Consider the following 14,840-nt stretch of genomic DNA (forward strand, 5'->3'; position numbering starts at 1 on the left):
CTGGGGGTTTTGTGCTTGGTTGGTTGGTTTCTTTTTCTGTTTTCCAGTCTCTTTCTGCTCCATTCCTCCTTCCACCCACCCACAAAATCACTTTATGTTCTTCTCTGCAGCATTTCCCAACCTATTTTCCTTTCCATATTTGAAAGCAAGAAATTAGCTAGACATCTGAAATAGCTTTAAGATTTTTCAGTTCCAGGCTATCAAAGATCTGTGAGACTAACTTCTTCAAATGCTTCCCATCCTTGCTGTTGCCCTGCCAAACTCCTCGATGACAAAATGGCAGTCAGTCACATGGAGGAGCACTGAGCCCCTCTCTCAGCCTCAGCACTCAGCTGTCTTGCCCATTCCTTGCTTTGTCTTGGTGTTCCTCCAGAGAAGGTATGTTTGGTTTTCACCTCTTTGTATTCCCGATTGCACAAGTGTGAGTTGTACCAAGGAAAATTTTGCACGTTGTCAAAAGAGGTTACAAAGCAGTGCTTATAAAGGAGGGATGCAGACAAAGCTTACATCACTGGGTGCTTATGAAAGAACTGGTTGTGTTGTTAAAAAGGAGGTTTCAGTTCAGCTAGATTTGATACAGGAATGAGCTACTGGCTTCCAGGATGGGTTATGCCAGAAGTCAGACTAGACACTGGTTGATGCTCTATTCAGTGATAGGATCCTGACCTAAACAGCACCTCCTTGTTATCTCAGCTTCAGCAACTAGTAAAAAGTGTGGGAAAAGTTTGGTCAAATTTAGCCATCGTCAGTGGTTTTGATCCTGTAAAAAGTATTTCTTCTCACTGGAGCAAAGTGTGTGTGGTTGAACTTGCTCATACAAGGAAGAGTGTGCCTGCTTGTGGTTAATTGAGGCTGGTTTGTGTCTGCCAGGCAGCAGGGCAGGGAGTTGCAGCTGCAAATAGGAAATGTGCTTCCAACTAGGGAGAAAAGCTGTGATGAAATGGTGTGGAGGGTGAAAAACCTCCCTAACTCTGAGCAACAGCCCAACAAGTTTGAAAATAGGATGGTGCAGTATTGTGGCATAATAACAGGCTGGATCTGAGGAGTTTGGATCATTTCTGTGGTGTTATGCATGCAGACATACAACTGTATTGCTGGTGTGAATTGTGACTGTGAAAGAGGCCACAACTTTGGCATAGGCATCCCTTTAAATTTCTAATTTATGCATATTTACTGTTTTTTTAAGTATACTGGGGATGACAAATGGTACATCTTCTGCATAAAAATGAAAAGTAAGCAAAAACCTGTTATATGTCCTATATAGCTCTGATCAGAGGGGGGAAATTACTCCAGATTTGTGGTTGACAAGCTTCAGAAAAGATTCAACAGAGTGTGAAAATTGACATTTAGCAAACAGCAATACAGCCTTTATTATTTTGTGAAGCTGCTTGAAATAAACTGCAGGTTTTAAACAAAATGTTTGGTCAGTTGTTATATTGGATGTTGCTTGTCTCATTACTGCAGTTAATTAAAAGGGGAACAAAAAGTCAAAGCCAGAGTCAATAAGTTTGTTAATAAAGATTTAATTTGGTGGAATCATTATAAATTGACTGTACAATGAATGGATATGCCACAGGAGTATGAGTGTCTGAAGGTCTATAAATGGGTTTTCAGAAATAGCTGTCAGGTTGTAGCCAATTTGTCGTGCTAAATAAGCTCTGCAAATCCACTTAGGCAAGTGTGTGCATGTTTCCAAAGGGTATCACCACCAAGTATGTGATGCATCCAGACACACCTCTTTTTTTCCAGCAGGTTTTCTTTTCTTCTACCATGTCAAAATCTTTTTCTCTTTTTCTTTTTTCTTTTTTTTTTAGTTTTGTTAGCTCTCTGTTTCTCATTGTCAGTGATTTATTATTAAGTCCAGTCTTTTTAGAAAGAATAGAAAAATCATCAGAGAAGAGCAAAAGTGAATCATGACTGCAGAAAGCACTGAAGGCTGAACCTGTGCACTCTCCACGTGAGGTTTTGCTCTACCTGACCCTTTCCCTTTCTGTCTGACCAAGGGCAGGTAAAAAATCCCATGACAGATAGGCTTCAAAAAGAAGTTTAAAATGGAAACATAGACCAACATTTCATAAAGCAGTTCTGATGTAGAAGAAAGCATGCAAAGTACAGAGGATAATGACTGCAACATTTGCATAGCACTTGCACCCCTGCCAGTAATCCTCTCATTTGGCTGCGTTGGGTTATCACAAGAAAGGAATTTCTCTGTCAGTGATGACATGCTGGTCTGCTCAGCAGCATTGTTTAACACCCTGAAAACCAGAGGTGGGTCATGCCACCTTCTTCCAAAGTAGAGCAAAACTGCAAACTGTGGGAGCAGTGAACAGTTGGCCTAAATTGCCTCGCTGGTGACACACTGACTGTACATGGAGGTAATTGTAGAGCTCTGTGTTAATGTCTGTGTTAGCAAATGTTTTATGGGTTAACCTAGCAAGCTTTAGCTGATTCAACTACCATCTTTCCATCAGATTTTATCATTTTAGGCCAACTAAGGTGGTCTTTGTCTTCCTGTCACCATCCAGAAGCCAGTATAAACTTCAGGAAAATGCCCTTTTAAGCCTCAGGTGTGACCTCCAGGCTACAGGGTAGCTGTCCCTCTACCCACGCCAATGGCTGAGAGCTGCTAGGAGATTCAGTGGCCCCACAGACCTACTTGGTGATGTGTTCATCTCTCTTGTGTTCCTGTTAGGCATGAGGTAGCAAGTGGTGTGAGTGGCCCCAGTGAAGAGCTGCGGCACTTTGTTTCTTTGTTTCCTCCCTGAGCTGGTGACAGGATGTCAAGATAATACCCAATCTTAGCAGCCTCTTCTGTGATTCTGTTTGAAAGGGTTTCTTCCAGTTTGTGCCTTTTAATTACAGGCTTTCAACCTTTAATTAGAAACTTACACCAGCCCAACCTTTGTTTCTGAAAAATGCATTTGTGGTTTAGGCAATTATGGTAACACGAAAAGTAATTATTTTCCTCCGTGTTTGAAATGATCTTGCTCATTAATGTACCCCACAGGCAGAGCATTTTAAATTTTTTTTTTTTTGTTCAATTCGTTTTATTTTATTGCAGTAAGTTATGTAACAAGGTATATCAGACAAGGAAAAAACAATGTGGTTTATATAGGGTAGATCTGGCATATAGAATCACACAGTCATAGAATTGTCAGGGTTGGAAGGGATCTCAAGGATCATCTAGTTCTAACCCCCCTGCCATGGAGAGGGGGAGGGACACCCCACACTAGATCTGGCTGCCCAGAGCCACATCCATCCTGGCCTTAAAAACCTCCAGGGATGGAGCTTCTGCCACATCCCTGGGCAACCTGTTCCAGTGTCTCACCACCCTCATGGTGAAGAATTTCTTCCTAACATCCAATCTGAATTTACCCATTTGGAGTCTGTTCCTCTGCCATGCTGGCTGTGCAGAGGAGCTGTGCTCAGTGGGAGCAGAAGTATGGCCATGCTGTAGCTCCAAACCCTCTGGTTAGCACACACAGACATGAAGGAATGTGCAGACCACTGCTTGACCACTTTTGACCCAGACTATGTAAGTTGTGATGAGAGACATTTGGTGGTGAGTTTTTTTGGTAATAAAATTCATTACAGGCTCTTAAGCTCCAGCTAGTGGCATCAGTATCACTGCCAGGGCTTAGTCTGAGCTCTGTGATAATGTCATTTACTATCCCACTTCTGATCATGCCAGGAGAGGGGATGTCCTTTGTTTTTCCTCCAGCCAGAGCTGACTCCTCTGCTCCCTGTATTTCATAATGTCTCTTATGGCTGGGTCCTGGCAGAGCCTGTATTAAAATACAGGGCTGTACCTCACAGGCTGAATCTTCTCAGTCTAACCTGTGTTTTTATTACTTTTGCTGTGGTTTTATTACTCACAGCTGTGCTCTCAGCTGATAACACCTCTGCCAAGGGGTGTGCATGGGGCACTGTGCCTGCTCAGGATGCAGCCCCCAACCACACAGCATCTTCTTCTGCTACATGGAGGTTTCCCACCATGGGACACACTGGTGACTCTGAATGTTCCAACTTACCAATTAAGGCCAAAAGATTGAGCACAGCAGGACAGAGTTAATCCTGCAGACAGCTCTCTGCTTGGGTCTGTCAGGCACAGGAGGAATTCAGACCAAGACCAATCTGCTCACAACCCATTGGGTGAGGAGACTTGAAGTCATCTCTGCACTTAAAACAGGAATAATTCATTTGGCATCCCTGAATCCCTTCCCTGGCCACTTAAATACATCAGCTTCTTAAACCACATCTGTATTTACCACACATCGTTCTCGACTATCTCCCAATTTCTATGATAATTTCCTTCCTTGATTTATAAGCAACAGAATTTTTTAATTATCCAGATGATTTTAATTTTCTCAGCCATACCTCTACTTTGTTAAACATTAATCTTGTACTTCTTTCTTTGACAGTCTCTACCCTTCACCACTTCTTGAGTTCATAATGAAACCAGATCTCAGTAGTATTGCATGGTACATTTTTCTCCCTGTATTAGACATCTTCTGTCTGATCTCTGCTTTTCCTTTCTAAATATTATATTTGGATTCTTGCAAATCATTCCAGGGGTTGTTTTAAAAGCCAAAATAAACACCTAAACCCTAAAACATTTAGGACAGCTCATATAATTGCATCTTCTTCAGCAATGCTGTAGCATGGTAGCCAATTGCAAATAATTTAAAACTGTGTTTAGATTTGTCCATGTTTTCCTAGTTTATTGCTTGTTAGTACTCTAAATAAGCTTCAGCTAGTGCAAAGTGTTCTAGAAGACTGTAACAGGGCATTTGCAGGGTGCTGGGTGTAAGTATGTGCTTGAATTCTTGCTGAGGGAGGACTTTTTTTTTTTTTTAGAGGGAAAATGAAAACTCACCAAAATTCATTCATTTTAGAGAAAATAAAATGGTTCTCACCTGCTTAGTCCTGCAAGCCAGTCCTATACCTACAAACTCCTCTGATTCCTCCTGTGTAGACCCATTCAAATCTTCATTGAGCATTGGCTGAGCATCTTCCTAATGCTGGCCTTGCCCTGCTCCATAATGGTTTCAGACTGCTCTGGTGTTACTCAATTAGCTTTCCTTCTGAAGCTGTACTCTGAAAAGATGTTAAGCTGTTTCCAGTGTGTGGTCAGAGAGTATTGTTTTCACATGGACTCTGTTTAGGAAAAGTTCACTAAGCACAATACCTGTGGCCCAAACTGGGTGAAAAATGTCTGAACTGGTTCATCTGGCACTAAGCTAATGTTAGCAAAAGGAGCAACAGATTTATTGCACTTCCTTTTGCATGGCAGCTGTTAGAGCTCTGCTTAAATAAATAAACAACTAAATAATAAAAAGGAGGGGGGAAAGTTGTAAAATTAGATTTAAGGCATTAGCTTGAGATTGAATTAGCAGAGCTGAAGCAGGGAGAAATCGTCAGGATTTGATCGATTCAGTGCTCCAGGAGGTGAGGATGGAGCAAGCACACAGGTGCCCACACACACACTCACACCTTCATCCAACCATCAGGGACTTGCAAAATCCAAGCAGGACTACTTATGCGGCTTGTCCATGAGGTGCTATGACCAAGGAAATATTAAAGCTTATGAATGACGTTAAGCACAAGGCCGATTCATCTCATTTCCTTGTTTTCTTTTTCTCTTTACTCAGCTTTGTACCAAATCTCTTTAGCTTCTCTGTTGCCCACATACAGAGAAGCAAAGTTGTTGCACTCTTTGCCATTTGAACCAAACATCCTTAGCTCAATTACAAAAATGTGGTTTCCACCTCTCCTGGCAGGTCTCTGGCAGATTTAACTGGATTTTCCATAGGAATTAACCATGGTTTGTGGATGATAGCTGAAAGAATTTTCATTCATTGTGCACTAGATCGTGTTCAGAATTACATGAGGCTTTGGACCACCAGCCATAGGAATCTGTTTGAGAGTATGGCTGCAGTGGAATTTTCATCTATTGAATTTGCAGCATAAACACTGGAAACAGTAGAGTGATAAGATGCTCTCAAACCAAACAGTATTTATAGCAATAGGCAGGATTTACAATGGGATGACATGGTAATAATACATCCTTGTTTACTTCTGTAATTAATGTTTCTAAAGAAAATACCCTGGAAACCTACCATAAGCAAGATTTATTTCTGTTGATTGAGACTGCAATCAGATGGCCCTATTCAAACAGTAATTGGTGTGCTTCATTAAAATGTAATTGAAAAGAAGATTTGTGTCAACACTAGGCAATAAATAACACAGATACATATTTTCTGATTAGTGATAATCTCTTCTGTAAGCTCTCAGAGTGCTTACTGCTCTTGTGTTGGGCCATGTATGTCATACTTTGTCAAAATCATGGTATGTTGGAAAAAGACATCTTGCACTTCCCCTTTTTCATTTTAATCTCTCATTCTGTTGCACCAAGGCCAGCTCCCTTTTCTCCCCCCCTCTTTCTTGTTTTGTATTAAGCTCACTGTTGTTGCCATATTTCAGCTTATTTTGTTCTCATGAGATGGCAGTGTCTTCCAGTAGGAAGGAGATCTAGTGACAAAGGATAGAGCTCAGGGCAGAGCCTTTTGCTCTTTGGGAGATGACAAGACTGCTTAAAATTGCAGTCAGTTGAGGTTTTCATCAGGTGAGTCCAAACTTTTCCTGTTCCAATACCAGCAAAGGTAAGACAAATTAAAACAGTAATAGTAATAACAATAGTAATAAATAATAGTAATAAATAATAATAATAGTAGTAGAAATAATAATAATAGTAATAATAATAATAAGTCATACTAGAACTAGAAACTAGGCATACTTTCTTTGCAAGTCAGTGACAACTAATTAACTTCCAGTTCTTATTGGGTTTTCTTCTATGAATAGAGATATAGAAGATAACATGCCAATAATGGAGTCAGAAATGTAAGTGTGAATGGGTGATCCCATTGAGTCCACTGAACCAAGCGAGGTAAAACTGAAAATGAATTTCCACCTGAGATGCTGGTTCATTACCACCAAATTGATGGAGCCCTACGTTTACTTCCTAGCATAATTTACCAACTGCATGAGATGTAAGCAGGCACAGTGGTAACATTGGCTAATTTTATGCTCAATGTGAAATCTTATAGCTGGTCAGATGGATACTATAAGAAATAATTAGAGTCATTAGAAATAATGGGCTACAGCTGCAGTAGTACATGCTGTATGCTCAGTCCAGAGGTTTTCAGCAAAATTAAATGAGCTCATGTTACCACAGTGCTGCATCAGATGCTCCTCTTGAGAGTAAACTCAGAAGGAGCATACAAGCATTGCTCCCTCCTGAGAGTAAATGTCTATTTTCATACTGCAAGGAAAATTTGTGCCCTACACAGAAAAATCCTGATGGGGACAAGAAGTTCTGAAGCTTGAGGCCATTCCTCGTTTTAAAAAAGAAAAAAACAATAATAAATAATTTCAAAGTGCCAGCAATAGGTCCCCAGCTCACATTAACTCCTTTCAACATCCCTCTGCTGTGCTGCAGCTTTTGGTACCAGCAACGAATTGCAAGTCCAGTTTGCATCAGTGCTGGACCATGGCAAATATTTTTCCATCCTGAATTATCTACATTCTTTTTTTTTTTTTTAAGAAAATTATGTCTATTTTATTGTAAGCACAGCAGCAGCCCCTAGCTGCTGGTGGTGCTGCCTTCACATCTGTAATATCCCCTCTTCTCCCCAAATTCCAAAAGTTGCTCATAATTGCAAGGAAAACAGCACATTATCCTAGAGGGGGTGAAGGGAGGGCCAAGAAGGAAATACAATCCATGGTACTGGAGTGATTAATGTGGCTGTTTATGATGAAGGAAATGAAAACTGGAAATCTGGGTAAGTAATGATCTTTCCAAGTGAATGACTTCCACTGAAACCACAATACAAATTCCTGTGCTGACCTCCTTTAAATTACTGCTGGAGTTTTCAAAGCAAAGCAGGGATGGCACAGAAAATTCTTCTCCCTTGTTGATTCCGAGGAGCACAAAATTTCCAGCGATAGCTGGAGAGGAGTCACTGTGACATGCCCACATGTCATCACCTCTCTTTAAAATGTGAGATGCTTCAGTGATAGGTTTGAGTAAAAGGGCTTAAGAGGCACATTTAGCACTGTCTATTAAGCATGGTGTGCTGGAGAAAGGCTTCCCCTGCATACATCATCTCACACATTGATATGCAGGCCAAGTGTGCTCAGTGGGAGGAACAAGACCAACAGTATTTTTGATGAAGGTAAGAGCCTACTATTGCAGCTTTGGAAAGATCAGTTACCCATCTGCCAACCATCTATCTTTGGCTATGGTACTTACCTGGCCTCAGTTATTGCAGCCTGTAACTGCCTCACAACCACTAATATATTTATCTTTTTATCCTCCCTGTGGAGTTGGGAAGTGCTATTACCTCTGTTGCAGAACTAAGAACTGAGATTAAGGGTCAGATTTGTTATGGCATTTAGGTGCTCAATGGGATTTTTCCAAAGTCCCTAACACCTGTTGCAGGAAGCGAAACCTGGGTACTTTGATAGTTCTGAAAATCCTGTTACTTGTGGCTTTTCTTGTACAATTTTGGGCTTACATGACACCTGGGGTTTGTAGGAGAAGTTCCCATGTTGTGGGTCATCTCCCAGACAGGGGACTCTCTCATCATCCAGCTACTAGGAAACTGTGAGTGAGACAGGAGAGGTTTTAGGGTAGTATCTTGTCTTGAATTCAGCAAGCTGTGGGTAGTGGTGAATTTATCTTCCTTACCCCAGCTCTGTGAGAGAGGTCAGGATCTAGTTCTAGAAATACTGGAGCAAAAATAAGCAGCACCCATGGTCAATAAAAAGGGCTTATGTGCCAATTGCTGGGATGGAAAATTTAAGAGCAGGAGCAAATAATGAAACAATCTATATTCACACAGCCACCCTTCCAGCCTACTGCTGTAAGTACAGGCTTACACCTAACCACGAGATGTGAATCCTACTGAAAGCTCCAGAGTACCTCAGTGGAAAACAAATGTTGATTTTGAACAAATTATCTGTTCATCGCTAAATCATTTTCTTTCATTATTAGTCTCCAAATTGGTTCTGCTCTGGAAAACAGAATTAGGTTTAAAAACAAAGTGTCTCTTAAACACTTGCTTCAAATGAAAGTATTCAGTAAACATTACTCAAACCCCCTGGAGCATAAAATCCTCAACTGCTTTCTCTGGCTTTGCATAGATTTTTCAAGTCCTGGTTTAAAGACAAGTGTCTGAGGGATTCATTTGGGATATCAGAAAATAATCAAATTAAATCCTTTACAATCATATGCCCATCTAATGCCAAGGAAAATTTTATTGAGACCTTTCTGTCCTCGTTTACAGTAGCATAAATTGGGACAAAAGTCCCATGCAAAGAGTTACACCAATATTGAACATGGAAGAGAGAGGAGACTCAGACTCTATACCCACAGCACAAGTACAAAACCATGTAGGCTACAAGCTGAAAGAGCTATGCCTTGCTGTTACAGTATTTGCAGTCATTTAGTCATTACCATAGTTTTAAGGTTCTAAAAAAGAAAAAAAAAATCACAACAAACAACCCTGGCCTTCAAAATGGTATTTTTAACATTAAAGGGGTGGGTTTGAATTAATTCAGCATATAAGCAGGATTGCAACTGTCTGAGGTAGTGATTTAGGATGGCAGAGTTGGGGTCAGCTCAGATAACTTTAAAACACAGATCCTGCAGGAAGCAGGGTGGGTTGTGAAACAGCAGCAACCCAGTGTTGGATGCTTGTCCCATGTTACCATGGACTATTGGGAGGTGCTCAAGAGGGTTCTTCATGCATGGATTGGTCTAATTGCATGGATTTTCATCAGTGTTTGTACAATGCTGTTTTGCTGCCTGTAGGTTTTCAGTGGTTAGAGAGAGAGAGAACAACTCAGTCATTTACCTGCACTAAACAATATGGTTCTGCTATGGCAAGGGGGTTGGACTCAATGGTCTCCAGAGGCCCCTTCCAATCCCTAACATCCTGTGATCCTGTGATTTTGTTAGATATGAAAAGAGGATGAAACTTTGGGACAGTATTATCTGGCAGTCTCTCAGGTACTTGTTCAAAGCATGAATTTATCTTGGTTTGATGTTAGGGGGACCTGTGTACACATGGGAAAGGAGGAGTTCCCTCTTGATCCTTCCTCACCATGGGAAGACGTTCACCAACTTCCCAGCTCTCCAGTAAAACACTGATGTGGGACTGGGAGGCTGCTCCAATACAGGGCAGGAACTGAGAGCTGCTGCTGCTGCTGCAAATGAGGGCATTTGCACTGTGGTGTCTGAACACTGTTCTGCACTTACAAGATTTATTTCTCAGTGGGCAGAAGAGCTACAAGATTAACAGATGAACAAATATATTGAGACAGCCAAGACACCAAAGAAATTAAAGAGTCAGTGAGTTGTTGGAGAACTGAAGAATCACCTGTCCATGGTTCTGGGAATTATTTTATCCTTAGATTAGCTGAGCTGCCTTGGGGTTTGGACACATCCTTCGGTGAATTTAACTACAATGACTTAAGACATTACTGACCTCAGCTCTCTGCTTCTCCTCTGCAGCATCCTGCCTCTGAAGCAGAGGTGGCAGGAGGGAGTATGTTCCTGCATCTTAGCCACTGCAGATTGGATCCTGGGGACATAGTGCAAGCAGATTGTCCTTTGTATTTTAGGGTAGATACCAGCTTGTGAGTGGCACCACAAAAGTATGAGAACATGCTTTGTCCCTGGGCAGGCATCTCTAGGGATGGCATGGGGCAGACCACATGTTAAGCCACCATAATGAATGCCACCAGAGTGCTTGTGTGAGCCCTAAGGCTCTGTGCTGTGGCTTTTTTTGCCATAAAGAAAATCTGACAGGTATTGGAAGGGCAGTTATTGCAATTGGAAGGTGAGAGGGAGACATTTGCTAAGTAGCACTATTTAATGTCAATCATTCTTTGCAAGGTTTTTCTCCTCTATGCAATCTACAATTAAATCAGGGAAAAAAAAAAAAAAAAAAAAGAGTATCAGCAGTCTTAATCTTAGGTTCCTTGTACAAGAACCAGCCAAGGGGGTGATAGCAGTGGAGGGATCAGAAGAAGGTTTATGTAAGATGTAGCTTCCCTGCAGAGAGAGAAGAAAAAGCAGCTCAGAAAGACTGTGCAGAGGCTGCTAACCATGAGACCATGCTCATTCCTTGGGCTGCATATGCCTCAGTTCTTCACTGAAATTTAGATTTAGTTGAGGCAGCCAGGAAATTACAGATGAGTTTGGGTTCATGAGGGAAAGGAGTTCAAAAAGCAGCCATAGGAAGGCACCAACAAGGAGGAAAGTCATAACTTGAAAAGTGCCACGCAGTGCCTTTGCTTTATTGAACTGTTGGCTGCAATAAATACAGCTGAATTCCCTCAGTCTCCCATAATGTTGTCTCAGTACCAGCAGGAGTCCATTTAAGAATACACTTACTTGCACAAATGATTATATATGAAGAGCAGAGAAACAGCTGAAGTGCCTCTGCAGTAATGCAAACAAATCCTAAAAGCTGCCCAAGTAACCCCAGTGGTTGTGTGATGCCCTCTGCTTCAGTTTTGTCAGTGCTGTCTGCCCAAAGCAGTGGAAGCAGAAGAGTGTCTGCTCTGTCTGCCTGCCTCCTTCACCTGAGGAGATCAGAGTCTAGATTTTGTGACAGCACAGTAAATAAATGGTGATGAAATCAACTAAGAGGATATTCCCAAAGAGGGAGAATTGGGTTTTATTATCATTTTCAATACAGAAAGTCATAAGAGACTGTATTATAGAGAAGAGAAGAGACAAGTATAATACAAACCTATGAATGGATTATCAGCATGGAAGAGTGACCCTCCTGCTTCTGCGTCTTACAACATTAAGCCCAAATGCCGGAACTAAATGGTTTAGCTGTGACAGGGTTGTCATATCCCTGGGTGCTGTATCCCTGGCTAAGAGGGGGTCAAAGCACTGAAGAGGGGGCCCTGGCTGTGACCAGGAGTTTTGAGGTCTTCAGCTGGGTCATTTTCATCAGTTTTCTTGTGTCCTTTAAACCCTTCCAATCCTGACATTGTAAGGAGTCCAGAGAACTGATTTGCTCCTGCGTGAACAGTGGCTTGAGTAAGAAAACTGCTTGCACTCTCTGTGTAGGTATTACATTAGCTTTGCTAATACCCCATTTAGTACTGATGAGTTAGAAATCTGAACTTGCACATGAGTGAGCTGATCACAGCAGATTTATTGCACCCCACATCCTGCCCCAGTGTTTAAAGCATCTCAAAGTTGATGTGCAGGGTTAGCAGGTTGGATTTGTGATGTGTTCTACCACAGTGGACAGGAATTCTTCTCACTGACTGAACCAGGCATGCTTCTGAACATCAGCCAGTCCTAAGGTGCCATGCAGTGGACAGTCAAGCTGTGCAAGATGCCAGCCTGAGATTAAGCCTGACTGTAGAACACAGCAAGCTCTCTAACTCCCTCTTCTCTTACAGACTGGAGTCGCCCACACGCGCGCTGGTGATGGAAGCTCCAAAAGGCATCGAGATCAACGCCGAGGCTGGCAGCTTGAAAGCCACATGCAGGACAGAGCTCAGGCTGGAATCCAAAGATGGAGAGGTAAGTGAAAGACAGCAAGACTTGCAGCAAAAAAACCAAGCCACGAATTCCCTGCAGGTTTGTGTCCTTCTGAGTTACTGAGCTGCTCCACTCGAGCCACTGGTGGGGAGGCACTGGTGAAGCAGGACCTCCTAGCTTAGTTTCTGCTAGCAGTGATTGGACATATCATATGCAAACAAGCCTCCCTCTGTGGCAAAAGCTGATTCATTATTTTTAAAGTGCTTGGGTAATAGCATCTGTTGTTCAAGCAGATTTATGCAGCTGTAAAATACACAGTGCTCCTAAATTCTTTGTTTCCTTGTCACTTTAAAACAAGATTTACTTGGCCGACCTAATTAAGTTTTCTATCATACATTTCTTATATATGAAGAGCTTAATATACCATTATTGATCTGAAAAGCTTTTGCAGTTGATGTTTTCATTTTGAAAAGAAAGGGAACATCAGGAGGCACGGGTCGTTGCACTGGGGAAGCTTCCAAAGGGAAGCTTAAGAATAACTAAAACTGATAACAAACCAACAGTAAAATAGATGCTGAGTTAAGCATCTTCTGGTGTCTCAGAGATACATGGGTACATGGTTCTCATCCCCTCCTCCTGCCATAATGATAGAAGACATCAAAGGATGTGGCTGAGGTGTTTCTGCTGGGGAACCTTCCAAGAGCCTCAGCAGGATCTTCCTGTTGAACTCAAACTTCCCAGCAAGAGGGCTCCAGCATAAGATCACATTTTCCTATCTTAGTGTCAGGTGTAACTAGAATGTGCTTTTTATTGCAACTCCTGTCCTAAGCATTTGCATTGTAAGACATTCCATACCCAGACCTCTCAAAAATACAACACCCTGCCTCCTACCTACCATACTGCAATTGAAATTCCAAGCATTTGCCTTAATGCTTTTAACACTAAGTTGCTTTAAAAATGCATACATTGACCTGTCTCTTTCAGCAGAATAGGTAGCTGGATACTAAACTGGAGACTTACTGTAATTGCAAGATAAGAGCAAATACTGTCAGTCACCCTGTAATATTCTGGTGTGCAGGTTATGGCACTGTGCTCTTCTCAGTGATGCCACGTGTCTAAGAGCTGCCACACAGGTTCACTTTTATGTTCTGTTCTAGAAGGAGAAATTGAGGTCTGTTGTGGCATGGAAGTTATTTTTGATATACATAGAAATGTTACATGTATAGATAAAATATGTGTAAAAGGTAGTGCTGTGAGCCTGCAAGGTGGCAATGGGATCACAGAAGTCCTGGTGGAGGAGCAGAGTCTTTGTGCAGAAGTGAAGCATACGTGCTCCCCACGCAGCAGTGGGGAACCTTTGGCTGGGTTCACTCACACACAGATGTGCCCCAATAAGCTACAAGCCAAGGAAACATGGTGGGCAGATTAGCAGAGACAAACTGGAGATCTTAGGTAGCTCATGGTAAAGGTAGGTAATATGCTCACCCAGGTTTGTATCAGACTTTCCCATCCTAACAGACTTGCCTATCCAGTTTTTGTAGCAGCTGAGTTGTCCAAAGGAAGCTTCTTTAAACACAAGACAAAAATACCAGCTGTCCACTAACTCTCTCTCTTTTCTTTCTCTCCCTCCATCCAACTTCAGATAACGTTGAACTCTGCAAAAATCAAACTACCTAACTTGCCTCAAGGATCTTCCTCTTCTGCAGGGTCCAGGCAAAAAATCTATGAGCTCTGTGTGTGTCCCAATGGGAGATTATTTCTGTCTCAGGCAGGAACCAGCTCGACCTGCCAGATAAATACGAGCGTCTGCCTTTGAGAGACAATTTGCAGTGGGGCATCACAGGCAGCACAAAAGCCAGTTCTGGTCTCACAGATTGCAGCTGCCAACTATTTTTACTAGAACACAGAAAGCCTATCAAAGACTTTTTTTGTGTGTGCGCGCGCGTGTGTGTGAATATCTATATAAAGACAAAAATATATATATAAAATATATATATATCCTCTGTGTAAAATGATGTTTCAGTACAAGGAATCCCAGGGTGACCCTGTTACATTTGTGTAGCATTTCTCTTTCCCACACCAAAATTTACTGGTGCAATCTGCTGAATTGGATTCGATGCTCCTCTGGACCCTTCTGTATTAGTATAGTTTAATGATCACCCCTCGTTTTTTGATCGTGTTCTCAGAGCAACAGGATTGCTGTCTGGGCAACACCCTGGAACTGGTGTAGGCCCAGCATTATACAAAGGGAAGAACAGCATCTCTG

The 14,840-nt window shown here is 41.9% G+C and overlaps 1 protein-coding gene across 1 annotated transcript in view; it reads left to right on the forward strand.

Annotated features, from left to right (window-relative positions):
* SGCD (sarcoglycan delta) overlaps positions 1–14,448 on the forward strand; it is a 132,385-nt gene extending 117,937 nt beyond the window's left edge. The window contains exons 6-7 of the mRNA XM_054389087.1: positions 12,493–12,616; positions 14,217–14,448. Coding sequence (XP_054245062.1) covers positions 12,493–12,616; positions 14,217–14,390 — 298 coding nt within the window. The 3' untranslated portion in view covers positions 14,391–14,448. The remainder of the gene's footprint in view (positions 1–12,492; positions 12,617–14,216) is intronic.
* Positions 14,449–14,840: the final 392 nt, after the last annotated feature.

The sequence above is a fragment of the Indicator indicator genome, chromosome 18, assembly GCF_027791375.1.
Source record: "Indicator indicator isolate 239-I01 chromosome 18, UM_Iind_1.1, whole genome shotgun sequence".
In the NCBI taxonomy this organism is placed as follows: Eukaryota; Metazoa; Chordata; class Aves; order Piciformes; family Indicatoridae; genus Indicator; species Indicator indicator.